The following is a 24,081-nucleotide window of genomic DNA, read 5'->3' as shown; positions in this document are numbered from 1 at the left end:
TAGCCCTTTGTTGGCTTTTGCTCTCTTGGTCTAGTAGTTGAACACACTTGTCTTGAGTGTTATTTTATGTAGACAAGGCACGTTGATTCACACCATGGTGTGTGATTTTAGTCCATGTTGGCGTTTGTGTCCTTGTTCTAGTCGCTGAGATGTATGCCCATGGTTGGCTTATTTCACTCATTTCAAGTGTCATCTTATGTAGACAAGAGATGTATTGTGTTTTAGCCCATAGTTGGCTTGTTACTCTTGTTCTAGTAGCTGAACATACTTGGTTTTGAGTGTATTTTTACGTAGACAAGAGATGCTTTTGGTCCATGTTGGCGTGCATTATCTTGTTCTTGTCGTAGATGCACTCATTTCAAGTATTATTATATGTAGACAAGAGGTTCTTTTGCACACCTTTGTGTGTGTTTTTGGCCTTTAATGACATTATATTTATATTCTTGATCTAGTAGCTTATACACTTGATTTATGGGTTTTGGAGGACTAATGAGGTAGTTGTTTGTAATGGATGAACTATTGTTGAAATTTGCAAAATTTCATTTATGACTTGTGTTTTAAGATATTCAAGTGAATCATATTTTTGATATGCATATTTTAAAATCAAGTTGATTTTTTGGCATTTAATCTATATATTAAGTGCTTATGGTTTTTTTGGTCACTTTTGTATGCAAAATGTGTTTTTTGTCAATTTAGTGAGATTTTCCTGAATGGGTAAGATTCTCTACTCAAATAACACTCTTCGTTTTGCCTCGTAAATGGATTTAAAACTTTGTGAACTCTTGTGTTTATTTTGTCTAAAGTATGCTTGGAGACTTTGTTTCTCTTGTTTGACACTTCATTACATGTTTAAAGCATGTTCATTAATGATTTTATTTAAGTATTAATTCATTTCATGATAGTATATGCATATGCTCATTATGGCCTTTTAAGGTCTTCTTTCATTAAAGCATATGTAGCTTATGCTTCTTTGTAGGCTTATTGTGGTGTCCCTTAGTGGACCATTTTGTTATTTCCCATTATAGGGTTGTGATTGTCCAATGATGGACCTTATAAATGCATAATGCATTCATGCATTCTTGCAATTCATTTCCGCATAATTTGCTTCCGCTCACTCTTTAACATGATGTATGATTTTGAAACTTTGGTTTTTCTAAATTTACTTTTCATGCTAAAATAAGTATCCTATCATGTGCTTCAAATTTCTATGCATAAGTTATATTTTTGCACCATTGTTTTGCGGATGTGTCATCCGATATGGTTTCAATTAAGCTTGTTAGAAATGTTCCTATTGAGTAAAGTGCAAAGATATGTTTTACTTGTTTCTTTGTTGTTGTTCCATAGGATCTTGAAGATAAGAGGAAAAGAAGTACCTTGGATAGATCATGGAAGGTACTCATCGTTAAAGACGTTGGAGGAAGACATTTGCAATGGCATTTGTACGGAAGGCTCTTGAAGCCTTGAGAGTCCTCCTCCTGCTTTCTTCAATCTTTTCGTTCCCCCACGCAAAGTTTGAGGGGGGGTGTTAAAATGTATCATTCAACTTATGTAATCTTATATATATTTTATATATATAAAGGATAATACATATTCATATATGGTATATATGCATATGTATTATCCTAATTATATATATAAAATATATATTTTTCTATTTATAGGCATAGGGGTAGTTTAGTCATTTCACAGTTTTACACATATTCCATTTGGAATATGTTTGTAATTTTTACTTTTATTTTTCGTTTTTATTTTTCTCTTTTTTAGTGGTTTGCGCCACCTAGGGAGGCTCCCCAAAGAGTCGTTGGGGAGCCCCCAACAGTCACAAATGTGATCGTTGGGGGCTCCCAACGACTCCTTTGGGAGCCCCCTAAGTGGCTCCTTGTATTATAAATAGGGGCTTTCTCCTTGTAATTCTTTCAATCTTTGGAGGAGCTTATGCTCCATTGTATAGGGTTTTTACCCTCTTCTTCCTATTTCTTCAATAATATTCAACTTATGACTTTAAGTCATATTTATCCCTTTTATGGGTTTATGTATTAGCACTTGATGTGCTTGTGTTGTTCCCTTAAGTGGGTATATTCGAACTTAATGTGCATGTGTATGGGTTCATTATCGAACCTAAAATATTCAAAGTCACTTTCTAACAAAAACAATGGCCAGCTGAACGACAAGGCAAGAGACATGACAATCCTCACACTCACAATTTTTGCAACTGGGCTGAACGTCTCTTCGTAATCCTTTCCTTATTGTTGGTTGTATCCTTTGGCAAACTAACCTTGCCTTAAAACATTCTATACTCCCATCGGATTTGTATTTGATTTTATACACCCACTTGCTATCTACTACATCTTGTCATGTGTTGTTTTGAAACATGGCTTCAATGTCATCCTTCATCGCCTCTACCCATCTTTTGTCTTTAATATCCTTAGCATAATTACTAGGCTCTTTAACTTTGAACACTTCACTGAAACATTTGAATGTCTAATGTAAAGCTATCATAAGATACAAATCTTTCAATAGGATGCTTACTTCTTGTAGATCTCCTTACATCCCCTTGCTGTGTTGGCTGATTTGTTGCTGCACTATTAGAGTCATCTGATACATGGCTTTGCCGTTGCTGTTGGGACAGGTTTTCTGCAATATTCAGTCTCCTTCTCTTGTAAGTAACAAGTTCTTTCTGCAGCTGGCTACTGTCATGAACAACATTGGGCAGAATTTCTGTCCCTCCTTCACGGACTTCAATATTTTATGGGGACCGCTGCACGGATTGATTTATAACTGCATTTTCAGATTGACTATCTTGCCTGCTCGAATCAATAAACTGCAGAAACTCATCTCCGATATGGGTCTGATCTTGAACTTCAGTTTCTGAAGTCTTTTTTTTGGGTGGTCGGCATGTGTAGAATGGCTTGCTATGCTTCTCATGAATGCTGTCAACGCTCCCAAATCCAGCACTACACAAAAGATCTCTGTAATATACAGTTTCATTAAAAGTAACATGACAGGAAATATAAACATGTTTCCTTTGCATAGAAAAGCATATGTAACCTTTATGCTCATTGGAATATCCAATAAATACACACAATCCAGACTTGGGATCAAGTTTCTTTTTATGTGCTTGGTCTATATGCATATGGCATACACATCTGAAACTTTTTAGCACCGAGTAATCAGCTTTGGAACCCCATATCAATTCATAAGGAGTTTTATTGTCAATATTATCAGCCGGTAATCTATTTATAAGAAAGACAACAATATGAAATGCCTCAGTCCACAACATTTTTTGAACTCCACTAACATCAAAGAAAGACCCACTTCAGCAATGTGCTTGTTTTCTTTCAGCAACTTAGTTTTGTTCTAGAGTGTCCACACAAGAAAACTCTCTCTATACCATTGTTCCTTAGATATTGAGTAATAGCGTTGGATGTGAATTCTCCCCCCTCCATCACATCAAAGGATACCGATACGTTTTTTAGACCGATTTTCCACATGAGTTTTAAATTCCTTAAATTTATCAGACTTCTAATTTGCGTTTAAGGAAATAAATCTATGTGAATCTAGAGTAGTCATCAACAAACACAATATAATAACATGAACCATAAAAAGTTAAAGTAGGTGCAGGCCCCCAAATGTCAGTGTTGGTGAGATCAAGAACGGAAGAAGTCTTTTTATTACTCAACTCAAAAGGTGTATGTTTCCCTAAATGACAACCATGACACATCAAAGGATCAAAATTAACACCAATAGATGGGATGAAACCCTTCTATTCAACTTATTCAAAGACTCAACTGAACAATGTCCCAAACGATGATGTCATAGATAGACATCTTTATTATGACTTGTACACCCATGACAACTAGTGACAAGAAGGAAACTTCTTCGAGGGCTGATCATGAATCATATATAACTCTCCATGGCGATCTCCTCTAACGAATGTTGTCACCGACTGGTCCTTCAAGAAAACACACTTAGGAGTAAACCGAAGCATGTTATATGTCCCCCCCGGAACACACAGGTGCGTGTTTTCGGGTCTGAATGAGCGCCACATATGTAAGCACGTGGGGCTCGTTTCCCCGTGTGTGTCGGCATCACTTAGCATCGGAGTCCGGTTTGTTTGTAAAGACTTACGTACCCTTTCCTGCTATTAGTGCCATGAAACGACGTTTCGAGTAAAGGACAAAAATGTCCTTCCGCCAGAAGAGAGAGGGTTAAAATCATCATCGTTTTCGTCCTAAGGAGTAAACGATTATGCTTTAACAGGAGCTCCTAGCAATATGTCGCCCTAAACGTTCTGGCTCACCCTTTGACGATGCACCATCTGCTGTAACAGGAGCTCCCTTTGACGACGCAGCCTTTGACGTCGTCTGTTGCCGTGAGATCACCCTTTGCCGTCGTTTGCTGCCGTCAGAGCAACCCTTTTCGTCGTCTACAGCTGTCGGAGCACCCCTTTCCATCGTCTACTGCATTGAGAGCGTAGTCGGAGCACCGTCGCCACCATCGGCTGCATCTACTTTCTAGGTGTTTCTCTTCCACTGTCGGATTAGCAAAACTTGTGTCCTTTCGGTGAGTTTTGTGTAAGGTTTCGTTATGTAAACAAATCGATTTTCGTTATGTAAATCTGAATACTAAATCTTACAACTGGTTATACTATTCATGCTAAATAACACCTATTTTCATACTAAAACAAATTGATTTGTACTATCCACCTTCTGGGCATCGAAAAACAATTAGCACGATTTGTTCTTATGAAAGCAAAACATTACAACGATATGTACTTATGAGTGCTAAATTTCTACAACGATTTGTAAGTTTGAATTTAACAATGATTTATACATTTAATGCAGCCACGATTCAAAACGAGGAGATACGTAAGAAGGTAGGCGTTGCATCCATTGAAAATAAGATGAGAGAGAATCGTTTACGATGGTTTGGACATATTTGGCGAAGGCCTAATAATGCTCCAGTTAGAAGGATGGAGAAATGGGAAAATATATTAGTTAAAAGAGGTCGGGGTAGGCCTAAGAAGACTTGGATGGAGATGATAGGAAAGGATATGAATGCTTTGAACCTCACCGAGGATATGGCATTGGATAGAAATGATTGGAGGAGAAGGATTCACGTAGAAGACCTAGAATGATTTTCTTTTTTGGTTCATATCGCCGACCCCAATTGTTTTGGGATGAAGGCGTAGTTGTTGTTGTTGTTATACATTTAATGTAGTAGCAATTTGTTTGATGCTACAACGATTTATACGTTTCAAGCAGTAGCGATTTAGCCGATTTATGATTCATGATTTATACATTTAAAGTAGCCACGATTTATATATTTAATGCAGTAGCGATTTATGATTTACAACGATATGTACTTATGAAGGGTTCAATTTCTACAACGATTTGCAGTTAAATTTATGTGTTGTGCAAGTTAGCAATGACTACAATTCATAAGACAAGAAAGCCTTCGCCGTTGGAGGGAATGACTCTTGGAGAAATCATTCGCCAATCCGATATATATGAGGGTTATGTAAAGTACCAAAATATAATAAACATTAACCATAAAAAAGACAAGAACAAATTGTTGGATATTTATTATGCGGAGCCTGATCCATCAGATATTGAAGATGAAAAGCAAACGAAGAAGGATGAGGAAGAACTAAAGATGAAGAATAAAAAGGATGACGAAGAGAAGGAAAAGCAAAGGAAGAATGAGGAGGAGAATGAAAACTACGCGCACTTATGAGGCAAAAGGATTTCTTCCTGCTGACCATGCAAAATTAAATCTACATGCACATCATTCTTCATGTTATCTGTCATGATCGTCAGTTGCATCACACTATACTATGCATCGAGTTGTTATTTACCGTGCCAATAAAAGAAACGACTTATCGTATATGTGTGTTGACAATAGCGATTCACGTGACAACGATTTAATGACAGCTACGACGCTGTGAAGCGATTTCAATTTTAATCGCTAAATGAACAACGATTTGAATACAAAGATCGCCACCGCAATCGTGCAACAATGTAAATGCCGCACACACACGTTTCAATATCATAATACAAATATCTTACAAATCGACACTAGCAACCACATAATATGTTACAAATCAATATACATATTACATAATATATTACAAATCGATACAAAAATTCAATATAATAGCTTACAAATCGCGATTTGCGTTAATAGTATTCCAATATTTTCTATACAAAGGCAAATCGTTGTGGTCGACATATACGCCATTGCGTAAATCGCATAAATCATCAACCAGAATCCAGGTCTCACAATGCATATTGATTTTTGATAACGAGTGGGATGTGGAACGACGTTTACTGTTGAATCCCAAACATTACAACGATATGTACTTATGAAGGGTGCGATTTCTATATCGATTTGTACGTTTGAAGCAACGATTTTTATGTTTAAAGCAAGAGCGATTTATACCTTTAATAAAATAGCAATGTATACTTGTTGACGATAGCGATTCACGTGACAACTATTTAATTACATGTACGAAACTTTGAAGCGATTTTCATAGAAACCCTAAACCCTAAACCCTTAATATCTTACTAAACCCTAACCCTAAACCCATAATATAAACCTAAACACTAAACCCTAAACCTAAACCTAAACCTAAACCTAACCCTAAACCTAAACCTAAACCTAAACCTAAACCCTAAACCCTAAACCTTAAACCCTAAACCCTAAACCCTAAACCCTAAACCCTAAACCCTAAACCTAAACCCTAAACCCTTTAACCGTAAACCCTTTAACCCTAAACTCTAAACCCTAAACCCTAAACCTAATCCCTAACCTAAACCCTACCCTAAACTAAACCCTAAACCGTAAACCCTAACCCTAAACCCTAAACCCTAAACCCTAACCCTAAACCTTAACCCTAAACCCTAAACCCTAAAACCCTAAAACCCTAAACCCTGAACCCTAAACCCTAAACCCTAAACCCTAAACCCTAAAAACCCTAAACCCTAAAATCCCTAACCCTAACCCTAAACCTCAACCTCAACCCTAAACCCTAACCTTAAACCCTAAACCCTTAAGATATTGTTTTGATTTAAGATGAAGTCGACAATTGGGCAATGGAGTACTACTATGCTCGCACACTTGTACAATCAACTTTACCGTGCGAGTAAGGGTACAAAAACCGTCGGGGGGTTTTGGCCATTTGTTCAGGTATTTGTTTATTACATATTTAGTGCTTGTGGACTAAGCTCGTTAAAGGTTGTAGTCTTACTAATATATTGTTTTTGTAGGCCTGAACATGGGAGCATATTGTCACCTTGCGTCCTCAGTGTGGCCCTGCGGTTTGTGGTTTTCCCAATATCGGCCAGTGGGCTTCAATAAATGTCAAGGAGGAAAATGCTCAGTTCATTTTAGATGTGCTGCAATTAAATGAGGTAAATGGTTTAAAATCGTTGTAATGTTTAGCATTCTTAAGTAATCATCGCTTTACGATTTTGTCTTTCTTAGTACAAATTGTTATCTCCTTAGCATCTAACTTTCATTAGCGTAAATCGTTGTAATGTTTAGCATTCTTAAGTAATCATTGCTTTAGGATTTTGTTTTCCTTAGTACAAATCTCTCCTTAGCATCTAACTTTTATTAGCATAAATCGTTATAATGTTTAGCATTCTTAAGTAATCATCGCTTTAGGATTTTGTCTTTCTTAGTACAAATCGTTATCTCCTTAGCATCTAACTTTCATTAGCGTAAATCATTATAATGTTAGCATTCTTAAGTAATCATCGCTTTAGGATTTTGTCTTCCTTAGTACAAATTGTTATCTCCTTAGCATCTAACTTTCATTAGTGTAAATCGTTGTAATGTTTAGCATTCTTAAGTAATTATCGTTTTAGGATTTTGTCTGAGTACAAATCGTTATCTCCTTAGCATCTAACTTTCATTAGCCTAAATCGTTATAATGTTTAGCATTCTTAAATAATCATTGCTTTAAGATTTTTGTCTTCCTTATTACAAATCGTTATCACATTTGCATCTAACTTTCATTAGCGTAAATCGTTGTAATGTTTAGCATTTTTAAATAATCATCACATTCAGCATTTTGTCTTCTTTAGTACAAATCATTATCGCATTCAACATTTTACAAGAATAATTATGTCTATATGTAAACCACAATCTCGATTGTACAGGTTGTGTGGAGACCGTATGGGGATGAGGAGGACGAGAACGACGAGGTTGTTGCCGAGGCTGCGAGACTGTCTGTCTGCGATATTTGGCTCTTTAGCAAATGTGAAGTCGAGTTGCAGTATGGTAGTCGAGTACTCCTATAAGCTGGCTTGGGACAGTCGATACCAAAATTGCCTGTGATATTGAAAAGGAAGATGAATAGTGGTAGAGCCAGGAACGTGAATTGGCACGAACGTTTCATGAAACAATTGGATAGCTGAAACAAAGGAGGTATTTGTGCCATACCATATGATTATAAAGAACGACAATATGACCCTAACTATTTCAAACAATATTGGCAACCCATGCATGAATATCGACAGATTGAGGAGAAACAACCTGAAAGTGAGGTCACTCTTATCATCGAGCATGTCGCCTTCCAGCATTGACGTAACGTCCATCGTGTCTCTTTGGCGGATACTACGATTTCCTTTGTTGTACACAATAAGGGAGCAAACACAACTCCCAAAGGAGAAGGTATCGTCCGACCAAAATTTAGCGATGCTGGAGAGTGAGAATAAAGAGTTACGGAAGGACGCGCAAAATTTGAATAGATAAATTGGGTCACTGGTTGAGATGATTACCAGTGGGTTTAATAAGATCAAGGGAACGAAGAGGCCACCGAATAAAGAGACTCCACCAAGTCCAAGAAAGAGACGATTTATATGTCCATCTAAGTCGTCAAGTGACAGTGAATAAACATATTATGTGATTTGTGTATCCCGATAATTCTATGTTGTAATTCTATCATTTTTTGTTGTAATTATATAATTCTTTCCTTAATAAGTGTAACACAGAAGTGCGACTGAAAAATCGATAAGACTACATAAACTTAGGTTTGTAATTATATAATTCTTTCATGATTTGTACTTACGTTTGCTAAATCGTATAACAATTATTGGATTAGGGTTTATGATGTATCGCGATTCCTGTGATAGCAATTACTCTGTATAGTGATTACTATGTATAGCGATTATGAAGTTACCACGATTTGTACTTACGTTTGCTAAATCGTATAGCGATTACTAGTTTAGGGTTTATTACTTATAGCGTTTTCTGTGATAACGATTACTTAATATGTCGATTACTCAGTATAGCGATTATGAAGTTACCACGATTTATACTTACGTTTGCTAAATCCTATAGCGATTACTAGTTTAGGGTTTATTACTTATAGCGTTTCCTGTGATAGCGATTACTTAATATGTCGATTACTCAGTATAGCGATTATGAAGATACCATGATTTGTACTTACGTTTGTTAAATCGTATAACGATTACTGGTTTAGGGTTTATTATTTATAGTGTTTCCTGTGATAGCGATTACTTAGTTTAACGATTAATAGGTATAGCGATTATGAAGTTACCATGATTTGTACTTACATTTGCTAAATCATATAGCGATTACTAGTTTTGAGTTTATTATGTATAATGATTCCTACAATAGCGATTACTCACTATAGCGACTATGAAGTTACCATGATTTATACTTACTTTTGCTAAATCGTATAGCGATTATCGGTTTAGGGTTTATTACTTATAGCGTTTCCTCTGATAGCGATTACTTAGTATAACGATTAATAGGTATAGCGATTATGAAGTTACCACGATTTGTACTTACGTTTGCTAAATCCTATAACGATTACTAGTTTTGAGTTTATTTTGTATAATTATTCCTGTAATAGCGATTACTAGGTATAGCGATTATGAAGTTACCATGATTTGTACTTAGTTTTGTTCAATGGTTAAGCGATTACTGGTTTAGGGTTTATTATTTATAGCGTTTCCTTTAGGTGCAAGTTACATTGCATAACCTTAGTTTAGGGTTTAGGGAAACGTCATCTGATACATTACTGATGTTATGCGACGTGTCATTCGTTTACACGTACTAATGTCGTTTCGATGATACTAGCAAATGAAACGTCTTTTAATTAATGCGCAATGTAATTTATTTATTTGTTAATATTCTTTGGGCGTGATTTTTGAAAACTGACGGGACGTAAAATGACGTGAAGAATAAATGAATGAAGCGTCGCATAACTTCAGTAGTGTATTCCGCAAGAACACAAGACATTTCCTTTAAGAGCATGGAACAGACGACGTTTCATTTAAAGAAGAAAATGAGCATTTCCTATAACCTGCTTCGTGAGCAACGACCAGAAAATACGACGTTTCCTTTAACCTCCGTCACAAAAGTTGTATCGATGTCGAAGAAGGACGCTGCGATTTAGTCGAACGCCCACAAAAAAGGGTACCTTCAATTCCTTTAACCTGCTTCGTCTTTTTTATGTCGTTTACAGTTCGTTTACTGAATATAATGCTACAGTTTGTTTACTGAATATTCAACTAATTCCAGTGCAACATCCACAAAACAAGGTGCCAGAAAACTCAGCAAAGTGCTCGAAGAGAACATCGACCAGATGCGAGATGAATTTGTAGGACACACTATTAGTAATTTTGTACGTATGAAACTACTATCAGTTATATATTTACGTATGCCATGGGTATGTATATTAACAAGTGCATATTTGTTGTAAACAAACTATACACGATTTCGTCATGTATATTCAAAGCAAGGGAACAACCATGTCGGTCCGTGTCGTCACGTCTTATTTTATGGTATATCGGTTATCTTATATGTTTATTTTCTTTTTTTGATTTACTAATGTACCTTCATGTTTTAAAGTTACTATTATTACTGTTCCGTTCAACAAAGTATTGTCCCCTGAATGCCATACACGACTGGATTTCTAGACGGACTATAATACTAGGGTAAGGATGACCAAATGACAGACTTTTGTTTAAGTGAAAAGTTTGTGACCATATCGATTTGTAAGACAAATTTAACTTTTAGAATAGAAAATTTTGAAGTACTTTTGAATTTTTCAATGCTTTTTATACTAAGAGAACCCATCAATGGTAAAAACATTATTTTGTATTGAATTAGTGCAACATTCGGAAAGTAAGTGTAACATCCCCCCCCCCCCCCCCCCCCCAAAAAAAAAAAAATACTTGGATTCGGGTCGGATCCGAACTTGACCCGGACGCAATGGAGGCACCGCCTCCCTCGTGTCTTTTAAAGACAACGAGGCAAAGGGGGGGAGGTTCTCGAAACCCCCCTTTCCCCTCTCGCTCTCTCTCTCCCCCTGCTGCCTCTCCCACTCTCTTTGTGTCTGCCGAGTTGCCGCCACCAGCGACCCTCTCTGACGATCCCTAGGTACGCTCCTTCTCCTGTTTTCTCTCTCTCACCTCTATATTGCGCAGGGAGGGGGGGGGGGGGGGGGGGGTTGAGCCGCCTCCCTTTTCCCTGTTACGGCTAGGGAGGGGGTCAAAACCTACACTGCTCCCTGTTACGGCAGGGGAGGGGGCCGAGCCCTCCCTGTGCTCCCTACGGCCAAGGGAGGGGTCAAACCCCCTCCCTGCACCACCTTTAGCAGGGAAGGGGCCCAACCCCCTCCCTGCTCTTTGTTATGGCAGGGGAGGGGGCCGGACCCCTCCCTGCTCCCTTTGACAACAGGAGAGGGTCGAGCCCCTCCCCCCTTCTTCTATTGGTCAAGGGAGGGGTCGAGCCCCCTTCCTGCACCCTCGTTGTTTAGGGGAGGGGTTGAGCCCCCTCCCTTCACCCTTTTCTCTCTTTAGGCAGGGGCATCACCTCTGCCTCCACTGTTTTTCGACAGGCAGGGGCAAGGCCCCCTGCCTCCCCTTCGTTGTTGAGAGGCAGAGGTTGCCTCTGCCTCTCTTCTACTTTGTCAAGCAGAGGCGCAGCCCTGTCTGCCCTTGCTTTCTGAGGACAAGGGTGCAACCCCTTGCCTCCTCATAATTTGCTGACAGTAGGTCAGCAAGGGCTCACAGCCCCTGCCCCTGCTTCTTGCGCTTATAGCAGGTGTGCAAGGGCACGATGCCCCTGCCTTTGCTTCCTTCACGTAAGGTCAGCGACAGTGCCCCTGACCTTCTATTTTTGGTGTTAGCTTGCTAAGACTATCGCTTTTGCAGCTCGTACAACGGATTTCGCTCGCACTCCGCGACTCGAGCCGTCAATCGTTTACACCCGCAGGCGCCAACAAGCTTGCAACTCCCCAAGGTAGGGAAAGATTGCACGGGGGACTTGGACAATTGAATTGAGTTCAATTAACTAAAAAGGATACAACAACAACAACAACAACTACGCCTTCATCCCAAAACAATTGGGGTCAGCGATATGAACCAAAAAAGAAATTCATTTTGGGTCTTCCACATGAATCATTTTCCTCCAATCATTTCTATCCAACGCCATGTCCTCGGTGAGGTTCAAAGCATTCATATCCTTTCCTATCATCTCCATCCAAGTCTTCCTAGGCCTACCCCTACCTCTTTTAACTAATATATTTTCCCATTTCTCCAACCTTCTAACTGGAGCATCATTAGGCCTTCGCCGAATATGTCCAAACCACCGTAAACGATTCTCTCGCATCTTATTCTCAATGGGCGCAACACCTACCTTCTTACGTATCTCTTCGTTCCGAATCTTATCTTTTATTGTATTTCCACACATCCATCTAAGCATCCGCATCTCAGCTACACTCATTTTTTGAATATGATGTCTCTTGGCAGCCCAACATTCCGTACCATATAGTAAAGCAGGTCTAATAGTCGTCCTATAAAACTTTCCCTTCAACCGCAATGGCATTCTACGATCGCACAGCACTCCAGTAGCACTATTCCATTTCATCCACCCAACCTTTATCCTATGATTTACATCTCCATCAATTTCTCCATACTTTTGAATGATGGATCCCAAATATTTGAAATAATCATTCACCGGTATATCTTGCTCACCAAGCTTCACTACACTCCCATCACTACTTCGTTGCTTACTAAACCGACATTCCATATATTCAGTCTTACTCTTACTCAACTTAAAACCTCTAGCTTCCAATGTCTGTCTCCATAATTCTAACTTAGCATTAACCCCATCTCTAGACTCATCAATCAAAACAATATCATCAGCAAACAACATACACCACGGTACATTTTCTTGAATTGATCTCGTAAGCTCATCCATCACTATCGCAAATAGGAAAGGGCTTAAAGCAGATCCTTGATGTAACCCAACCGTTATCGGAAAATTGGTTGTCACCCCTCCACAAGTGCGGACATTGGTTACTACTCCTTCATACATATCTTTAATTATACTAATGTACTTGAGAGAAACACCTTTCTTCATCATTGTCCACCAGAGAACGTCCCTAGGTACTCTATCGTATGCCTTCTCTAAATCAATAAAAACCATATGCAAATCTTTGTTCCTCTCTCTATATCTTTCAATAAGTTGTCTAAGAAGATGTATAGCTTCCATAGTTGATCTTCCAGGCATAAAACCAAATTGATTCTCCGATATCATGACAACCTTCCTCAATTAACTAAAAAGGATAATTAAATAAATATATACGCATATATATAGTACGTATTTAACTCAAGGACGCGGTTTCGCGATCCTTGTCCTTTACTTTTGTCATGCCTTTCTTTTGCCGTTGCACTTTGCGTCCAGGCTCTTGCTTTTGCAAATGTTTTGTTACTGTCTTGCCATTGCAGATGACGCTCAGGTTTTCGCTCATTGCATGTGCTATAGAGGCATCCTCGTGGAGGATGCAAGAGACATTTACCGCTCTCCCTCTTGCGATAAGAGTTGAGTCAGGAGCTTAGCGATACATCCTCGTCTAAGGAGAGGGATCCCTAGCAGAGGTCTTGGCTTTTCGAGTACGTAGTCCTGCAGAGTAGACTTAAGATTTTAGGGAGCTGCGCAAAAGCATCAAAGACTGCCCAAATCGAAGTATTTGGAAGGATGAGATTGGCTGGTTCTGTTCGTCTATTTGACATATCTCGGGTAACTCCAATTTGGGGCTTAAGTAAGCTTCTTAGCGGGGGTTCTGTTGAGAATCATATCCCGTCTATCGAGGTTGGTATCGAGTCATGCGAGGCATGTAGATATCATGATAGCGGATGAGATTCTAGAAAATCGCATGCCAAATGTGGTACAAGTTGTTGGCTGTTTCAAAAGATAAAGAAGGTCAAAAGTAAAGTTTGAGAAACATTACATCTTTGTGAAACACTTCTGTTGAGGCTCCTATTGAGGAGCTATACCCCTTTCATCCTAAAGTACTTGTAGTCGTGCACTACACGCTAGTACTACGATGATCGGATGAGACAGTCGTGCGACCTCAAACAATGCTAAATGCACAATGCTGTAAAAATATAAAAATGGATTCGCCTTCTCAGGTAAGATGCTCATTAGGTCAAAAGACCAGAGCATATAGAATGAGTCGTCAGTCAATTTACCCCCGACACACTCATTTGCCCTTGTGTTTTTGTCAATGGAGATGATGGATCAGTACAAAACTCCAATGGACAGGTTGTTAACAACCACCCCACGGGCAAAAATCCGACCTCCTAAGTCATTGGAGTTAGGGGAAGGGACTAACATACATTATCCTAGGTGGTAGATCCCATGAACTTCTGCAGAAGTTGGATGCATCCGTTGCCAAGTACCTGCCTTTGGGGAATCCTCTCTCAGCTAAAGCCGTCCCCTTAGGAGCGGACTCAACTAGCTATTCGGGTTATTGAAAATATATAGAATAACAGACGTCCGAACTAGTCTCAGTTGTTTCTACGTTTTGCCTACACGTACCCGCAAGTAAGTAATATCGAAACATAAAGTTTGTTCACACTGGTTGATGTGTCATGAGACTTGCTTATTGCGTAGTAGTTCACAACTTATGATCAAATGAATCGTCATGTTACGTTTGACAGTTGCATTGCTTACTTGCTTTAAACTGCTTACTTGTTTTGAACGACTTGCCTGTTTAACTGCATATCTGCTTTAAACTGCTTAGCATATTGAATTAAATGTACTGAATTCAGTTTCCTGTACTCTTTCTTGTGCACCTACTAGTTTTTCGCGAAACTAACCCATTCTATGGGTACAGGTGATGATTAGGTACACTACGGGCGATGGCTTCAAGATTTCCCATTTTTGCTCTTAGCTCGCGTCCTGGATGTTTTGGGGTTTTGTAATGGATTTTCCTTGGGATATCCGAATTTTATACTATTTGAGAACTTCTTTTAATGAAAGTGTCTTTTCCAAGTGTTTTGCAAGTAGCATGGATTGTGAGTTTGGTTCTTTTAGCTAAAGTGCCCAAAGTTGTCAGCTTGTCTTTCTAAATTCAACAAAAGAATAGTCTTCCACTGATTTCATAAACAAACTCTGAAGGAAAAAGATTTTTTCTAGTCTCTTGCCTGTTTTCTGAAAGGTTCGAAAGTTTGAGATTTTGGGGCGTTACGATGAAGGGCCTCCATGATTTGAGAGGACATGGTTCCAATGAATTTTGAATGTTCATCGGTTCCACTTCTTTCATCGTGAGACGTTCCCACATATGCCACCTTTTTATCTTCTCTTCCCTTGAACTTTGGACAAGAAGGCTTGATGTATCCTGTTTCTCTACAATTATGACATATTATATTTCTTTTCTTGTTGTCATCATATCTAGGTCTCCTATAGTAATGTTTTGAAAAATGTGGTGGTTTGTAAACATTTGTATTGACACTCGGTCTTGAAACGGTCAAAACCTTATCCTTGATCTCTTTAGAATCGGACATGGATTTCAACCTTGTCTCCTCTATACATACTTAAACCAAAACTTCATACAAAGGAAGAGGTTTTTCCCTATGAATGATTTTGACCCGAACCTTTTCAAATTCGAGTCTATGACCTCTAAAAAATTGGAACAATTGTTCCTCATGCTTGTATTTCTTCCATTCTTAAGCATCGTCTCCCATATAAGCTCCAACTTAGTCAATTGATCCCAAAGTCTTTTGAGGGTACTATAGTATTCCCTCACCGTTTTATCACCTTGTTTACAACTATGTGTTTTGTCTTTAAGATCCCACTTGTGAGCAACATCTTTTTTGGTATAGGTTTGTCTAACATATTCTCAAGCTTCATTGGCTCTTTCAAATTCAAGAATATCAGGGCATGGCTCTTCATGCATACTACTCATAAAGAGGGAAAGAATCTTGACATGACCTACTTTTCACTCTTCATAGGCTTTTTTGTACTTAAGCATAGCCTTTTCTATCAACTCCCTCAAGGCTCTCCTCCTTAGGTTCACCATCGGCTCCAACGACCATTTTTGTGAGAATTGGTTGTGGTTCCAATGCGGAACCATCAACAAAATACCACATATCCTTGCCCATGAGGATTCTTTTCACCACCGCGACCCACATATTGTAGTTTTTTCCATCAAATTTGATGGGAACAACCGTTACATTTTCTTTATCAGCCATAGCGAATAAGAAGAGAAATAGAGAAAAGAAATAGAGAGAGGGATAAGAAGAGGAGATGCCCCAAGTTGATGTAGATCCACCGTAAGCTTTTTTACGTGTCTCGAGCTTTCAACAACTCTTCTCGAATCCGCACTCCGTCAAGAGTTTCTAGCTCTGATACCATGTAATAAAACAAGAAGTGCACAAACACAATGCTATATAGGGGGTACAAGTGTGCACATCCACAAATACCAAAGCCACTTATGGGCCAAATACACAAGTGCCACTAAGGGCTAACACATAAACTTCTCAAAAGAGAGTAATAACAAATATAAAAAATAAAAATATTATTGCCAAATGCTTAGAACAAGCATTACCTTAAGAAGGAGCCAACAACCCCTTTTATACAAGATTGAGGGCATTGGGGAGCTCCCCAATGGTCATATTTATGATTGTTGGAGAGTCCCAACGACTCTATGGTCATATTGACCATAGAGCTCCTAAAACAAAAATGTAATTACAAAAAAGAATAAAAGATAAAATATCATAGCTACCCCTAATGGATAGAGTCTATTACATGTAAAAATGACTAAAATACCCCTAGTCATATACCCAAATTACATATATATATATATACATACATATACTCATATACAATACATTTTAACACATATATCAAAATAGTATTAAATTAAATATTAAAAATAAAAAAAGACAAAAGAAAGGGCTTTCGGTGGCTACTCAGATCTATTGGTCCTTTACGGGCCTGTTGTTGGGCCCGTAATTATGTGAGCTTTTGTAATTGCCCCTTATCTATGTTGTCAAAAGTGTTATGCGGTGCCTAGTCGGTAGACCCCTAAAAAGATTAGTCGAGGACTGGGCGGGACTAATTGGATTAGTCGGTACTCCAATTAAAATATAAAAAATATGCAAAATATACATAAAAATATATTTAATTTTTTACTAATAAGATGTTTTTATTATACAAGTACAAAATTACACATGCTTTCACAAAATATATTAATATACATAACCAGAATATATATTATAATTGTAACCACACATATATATTCAATTATTCATAACATATTTAGTAGAATCAACAAAATATGCTTTTAGCCTTTATAGATAAATAATATATATACATCAGAAACAAAGTAACACACACATATATAAAAAACATAATCAATTAAAATTAACTGTGCATGCTTTCAACGTTTTACAGAAAAAATCCCAAAAGCAAAGTAAAACACACACACACACACACACACACACACATATATATATATATATATATATAAATATAAAATTAAGCATGTTTTCTTTGTTTCACATAACAAATCACACACTCACATATATATATATATATATATATATATATATATATATATATATATATATATATATATATATATACCAAAAAATGACAGAATATATAAGAATAATAAATGACTAAAATGCCCTCGTGCCTAAGCAGGGGAAGCTTAGTCAACGATTAGGCGCCTTAGTCGACAAAATTGATACCTTTTAATGTGCTCACCTAGGAATTGCAAAGCCTAGGTGTTTTACTTGCGCCTAGATCGACTAGGCAAATTAGTCGGTACCTAGTCGGGGCTTTTGACTATATAGCCCTTATGCAAGAGACTATGTCACACAGACTCGGCTAGGGAGGCGCCGTACCCGAGTCGACACGCCCCGACATGGGTGCAGCTTCGGACACGGCCAATGCCGAGTCGGACTCGGTCAACGAGTCGAGGCCGAGTCCGTCCTTGTTTTGGACTCGGTCAACATTGACTGAGTCTAAAAATGTCCATTTTTAGGGCAAAAAACAAAAAAAATGATCTTTTTATATATTAAAAAAAACATATATATATATATATATATATATATATATATATATATATATATATATATATATATATATATATATATATATATATATATATATAGCATGAGTCTCAAACATGAGCCCCAGAAAAAAGTACATTTTGCAAAGTTTGTAAAAACACTCATGATGGTGCAAAACTTTAGAGGACAATATCCACATATATGCACACATTGGATATATATATATATATTTTTAAAATATCTATATATATAGCCGAGTCCCCGTGTCCAAAATTTTTAAAATTGCGCCGCACCCGTGTCGCACCCGCACCCGCACCCATGTGACATAGGCAAGAGATCATTAGGGGCTAAGAGCTTTCTCTCTTCAAGAGCATCCATCTTCTCAATTCCTCGATCAAAGATTATTAAACCCCTGGATGGGAAGAGGAAATTGAAGCTTTCAAGATAAATATGATCATTGGATTAATTGATTATTGAAGGGTCACATCTGCTAGCTAGAAGCAACTGCTGTAGTGCTCTGCATCAGAGTGATATTATTTTTGCATTCAAAATTTAGATTCTGATTTGAATCACAAATTCACAACCAAGTCCTATATCATGATAGCTGATTGTGGAATTGAATAGTTGGTACACAGTGGTTGTTTCTTAAACTTGTTTTTCCACTTCCAAATACAGGAATTATAAGTCTACAATTTGTAAGACATTTTAGATACTTAGATGCTAAGTAATCAAATGTTGCTTAGCTGTTACTTCGGTGATATCTTTTGAAGTCCTAGACATTCCTTTCATTATATTCAGATTTTCTTTTTCTATTTGTGTGATAATTTTTGCTAGTTTTACATGAAAAGAAAAGTTGACAAGGCCTTGGCAAATTAGAGTTCAGCGGTCTGAGTTCTGAGTTATGACTGTACTGGTCATGAATCTCTGGGCGTTTGAACTATTGGTGTGTGTTATTTGTGGTGATGCAGGTGCTCAAAAGGTCTTCAGACCATCAAAGTGCTAGATACACTGCCAAAACATGTTCTACAAAGAACTAGAGGGTTCCCAACACACGTATGTTACTTTTGTTTTTATTTTTTTCACTGAGATTGCTGGTTGCTATTATTTTGATCTATACAGCTAGGGGTACCAAAATGTTATGTTTGTCAATATGTTTCTCCTGTCTTTTCTTGTACATGCTTTTGGTTATGCTTTTCTATGTTTTGTTGAAAGCAGTTTATCTTTGTTTCTTTACCGTCTTTGCGTAACATTTCTTCATTGGTCTATCCTTCTAAAGAATTTGATATCTGTCTGGCTCCTCTTGAATGTCGTTGACTTTCTTATTGATGATTGATCATGCTCGTTGTTGTGGAGGAATTGAGCTTGACTGATTTTTCCCTGATTCTTAAACTGTTTTTTTTTAGAAGCATAAAAATGAGTGAATGTGTCCACATGTGTGTGTGTGTGTGTACACACACATGCATAACTACTGCTACACGTGTGGTAACACATGCATAACTATTTCTGCTTCTTGCAGCCTTGCATGCCTTCCTCTTCAGACGTGATTATCTGCTTTTGATTGCTTCATGATTTATGGTGACTCTGTCCATGTGATGTTGGAAGCACATCAGTTATCTAGAGCATCTATTGGAGCTAGGGCAATTTGACTCTGGGATTGTGATTAAAACATTGGAATGGGCAGCAGGAGGTTTAGTCTTCCTTTGGGCATGTTCAGGCTTTAGGACCGTGGGAGGATAATAACAAAAGGGAAGTACCTGTATTGTCTTGGCTCTTGTGGTACTGTCAAAGGCTATGTCACAATGATTCGGCTAACCAGGTGCTGCACCTGCGTCGATGCAACGTGACACGGGTGCGGCACCCGGTGCAGTCAACCCGACCCCGGGTGCGTTGACTCTGGGTGCGACGCACCCAGGGTCATATATGTCTAAATTTTGGACTTAAAAAAAAATTTGCCCGATGAAATTCTCTTGAGGATTAGGGCAAAACAGTTTTGCCCTCTCTCCTCTGTCTCCCGACCTTGATGCTGCGAGCCCGACGCTGCAATCCTGAGCTGCGACACCTCGACGCAGGTGACGCCTATCCGCTGCTACCGTCCGGCGAGCGCGATGCTTCCTCTCCATCTCCAAGGTACGCATTCTCTCTCTCATTCTCTCCTTCAATCTCTCTCTCCACTCATCTCTTAATCTCTCGGCTACCTCTCTCTCTATATTGTTCCCCTTTTTCTTACCTCTCTCTCTCAACTCAATCTCTTTCCCCCCTTACTGTGTACCTCTCTCTTTCTCTCAATCTCGGCTAAACACCATTGTTGCCCATTTTTGAAAAAAAAATATTTACCTATTTTAGGAAAAACTCAGTTCGGCTGACTCATTTTCTTAAAAAACTATCTTTTAAAAGTATTTACATGTAAAAACTATATAATATAAACATTATACATAATATACATAGATATATTATACATAATATGTCTGTTGGGACGTTGCAAGTTCGAATCCTAATCGTATGGCCCGTATGGGGGTCTGTCAAAAATTTTGTTGCTGCTTTAAGCAGCCATTTTGCAAAACATGCTGGCCGAATTGAGTTTTCACAAGCTCAGCCAAGTCGAATCGACTTTTTCCTGTGACATATGGTTGCTTATAATGTGTATTATTTGTTGATGACTTGATGTTGGGTAATTTGATTGTTATTACTGATTTTGTTACTTAAAATTTAGTTGAATGCTCATATTTTTATTACCAACTTACTAGTAGTCTACTATTGTTATTGTTAAATACTTAGATATTTTTAAAATTTGTTATTGTTACTAGTTAAAATTTTAATTACATACTGTTGTTCATTGTTATTGTTGATTGTTATTACTAAATTGATTTGATGATATTATGATAATTGTTTTTTATTTCATTAGTGTTACTATTATTAACTGTTAAAACTTAATATATATATATATATACCCTCCCGCACCCCAGCACCCAAGTTTTTTTAAAGTGCCACATCGCCGCACCCGCACCCGCACCCACACCCATGTGACATAGGTCAAAGGTCTTCTCAGGTTGCAACAATAATGTAAAGCCTTGAGCAGTAAGGTTTCTCTGTTCCAATACAAACATTTGAATGTCCCATGTAAGGAGGCGATTCTAAGGGCATGTTTGGAAGCGAGAAAAACTCTCATAGGAAACGAGTTTTGCCTATGGGAGTTTTTGACATGAGAAGTTTTCCAAAAGAAAGTTTTTAGATTGTTTGTGTAGCATGAGAAAAACGGGCTGGAAATGAAAGATAATTTTTTTTGCTTGTTTGTTTGTGCATGGAATTTTTTTTTGACTAGCTAACAAATGGTAGTTCTTCTTGGGTTGGTTGATTAGATCACACTATCATAACTGAGCTTATCGGGTTCGAATTCCATAGGGGTAATCCTGCAGAATGTCTATCAAGAAAACCAAAAACTGTGCAACATAGATAAGAACAAATATCAGTGTTATGGTTAACCCACTATAGATAAGAACAGAGAGGAACATGTTTTATTATGCCATATAAAAACACTTGAAACATTATGCATTCACAAAACATGGCTTGCTTTACCACTGATGCTTGACATGAAAAGATCCAAAACCCAACCATCTTTGCTATAAGGTTGAAGAAAACATCAGGTCAATCTTTGGCTGACTGCATGTATAACAAGTCCAAGCTAGAACACTCCAGGTTGTATCAAAAGCCTGAGCCAGGTGGACTCAATCCTGCAAACCATGCATGGTTCTAGATGAAACAGGTTTACAGATATGTCTCTTGCTGGCCTTAGAACAAATCAAAAATAGATTTTCTCCCACTTATAGCCTTTTTCAACCTAAAAAAACATAACAATAAATTGATGAATGAAAAGAAATATGCCAAATGAATTGGTATATTAATTTTGGAACAAAAAAAGAACCTTTTGGTACAAATGAAAAGAAAAATGCTAAACTGCAGAAGTGCTAAAATGCTAAATGCTAAACTGCAGAAAAATGTCAAACAGTAATCTATCTCATTCAGAAAAAATGCAATGAGATGTTAAACTGCAGAAAAATGCAAGAAATGTTAAACTGCAGAAAAATGCTAAACTGCAGAAATGCTAAAATGCGAAATGCTAAACTGCATAAAAATGTTAAACTACAGAAAATGCTCTCATTCAGAAAAATGCAATGAGAATCACCACCACAGAACGCTTACCTTGAGAAGAACATAGGAAATCAGACAGAGCACGGAACACCTTCTTGAAAGAGGATCAGAGAAAACAAAAGGTTCAAAGGATAAGAGGGCAAGGGAGGACAGAGGTGCTCTGAGATCTACGACCACACCTGAGCGGGAGAGGTCGTCTTGTTCTTCAATGGCGAATTACGATCTCTGGTTTGAAGGGCGAGAGAGGTGGATAGCCTCCCTGTTGCAAATGAAAGAGGAGGGGCGAGAGACAGGGTTCTCAGAAAAAGTTTGATAGGAAAGACTCCCCCCCCCCCCCCCCCCCCCATGGAGATGTCTTTCCTATCAAAAGTTGTACTTTTTTCAAAATGTTTCTCTCGGTTCCCTTTTCCTACATCTTTCTCGCTTCCAAACGTGCCCTAAATGAGTTGCTAATAATATTCAACACATCAGAAAGTCTTTGGTGGTGGAGACATGATGTTGACAAGTCTTAAGGTTCTTGTACTTGAGTAGGGTTAGTTCCTAAGCCAACTTCTGTTGGAGCTGTAGAAGATGCACCGAACCCTAGATAGAGAGAGAGAGAGATGGCTGCACAGGAAGAGATGACTCGATACTTGTTACTAGGGTCTCTCTCTATGTTAAATAGAGAGAGGCTTAAAGAAATAATTACAGCCAAGTCCATAATAAAGGCAAAATTACAAATAGCATTAAATATAAAAGAACGTCACTTAAAACCACCTGTCTTCAACACTCCCCCTCAAGCTGGAGCATAGATATCAATCATGCTCAGCTTGTCACAACATTTTGAGAAATTTGGTCTAGCAAGAGGTTTTGTAAACATATCTGCAACTTGGTCTTCCGACTTTAGATATCTGGTAGTGATATGACCAGCTTGAACCATATCCCTTACATAGTGGCAATCAACCTCAATGTGCTTTGTTCTCTTATGAAATACAGGATTGTTCGCTATATATGTTGCAACTTTGTTATCGCACATCATGGTCATGGGAGAGGAAACCTTCACCTGAAGATCATGAAGAACAGTACGAACCCACATCAATTCAGCAGCTGTTTGGGCCATAGCCCGATATTCTGATTCTGCACTCGACCTAGAAACCACATTTTGTTTCTTACTTCTCCAAGAGATCAAGTTGTCTCCCAGAAACACACAGAATCCTGTGGTAGATTTTCTATCCACTGCAGATCCTGCATAGTCAGCATCAGAATAGGCCACTATCTTCAGAGTTCCACCTTTCCTGAACAATAACCCCTTTCCAGGTGAAGATTTTAGATATCTGAGAATCATAATAGCTGCATTCCAGTGTACCTCAGTTGGCTTGTCCATAAACTGGCTAACTTTGCTTACTGCTAAAGCAATATCCGGCCTGGTCACAGTTACATACAATAGCTTCCCTACTAGGGAGCAATAGCTTTTACTATCAACCAGTTTTGACCCTTCTTCAAACAACTGAACTTTATGGTCCATGGGAATATTTGCTGGTTTAGCTCCCAACATTCCCGTTTCCTTTAATAAGTCAAGAACATACTTTCGTTGAGACAAAACCATCCC

General features: G+C 38.1%; 1 protein-coding gene across 1 annotated transcript in view; it reads left to right on the top strand.

Annotated features, from left to right (window-relative positions):
* Positions 1-24,081, top strand: part of LOC149828489 (DNAse I-like superfamily protein) — a 133,827-nt gene that overhangs the window by 98,244 nt on the left and 11,502 nt on the right. Inside the window, exon 15 of the mRNA XM_090016865.1 lies at positions 19,316-19,400. Coding sequence (XP_089872991.1) covers positions 19,316-19,400 — 85 coding nt within the window. The remainder of the gene's footprint in view (positions 1-19,315; positions 19,401-24,081) is intronic.

Source organism: Nuphar pumila, chromosome 9 (assembly GCF_984573655.1).
Source record: "Nuphar pumila chromosome 9, dmNupPumi1.hap1.1, whole genome shotgun sequence".
Lineage (NCBI taxonomy): Eukaryota > Viridiplantae > Streptophyta > Magnoliopsida > Nymphaeales > Nymphaeaceae > Nuphar > Nuphar pumila.
This window is presented reverse-complemented; position numbering and strand designations above follow the sequence as displayed.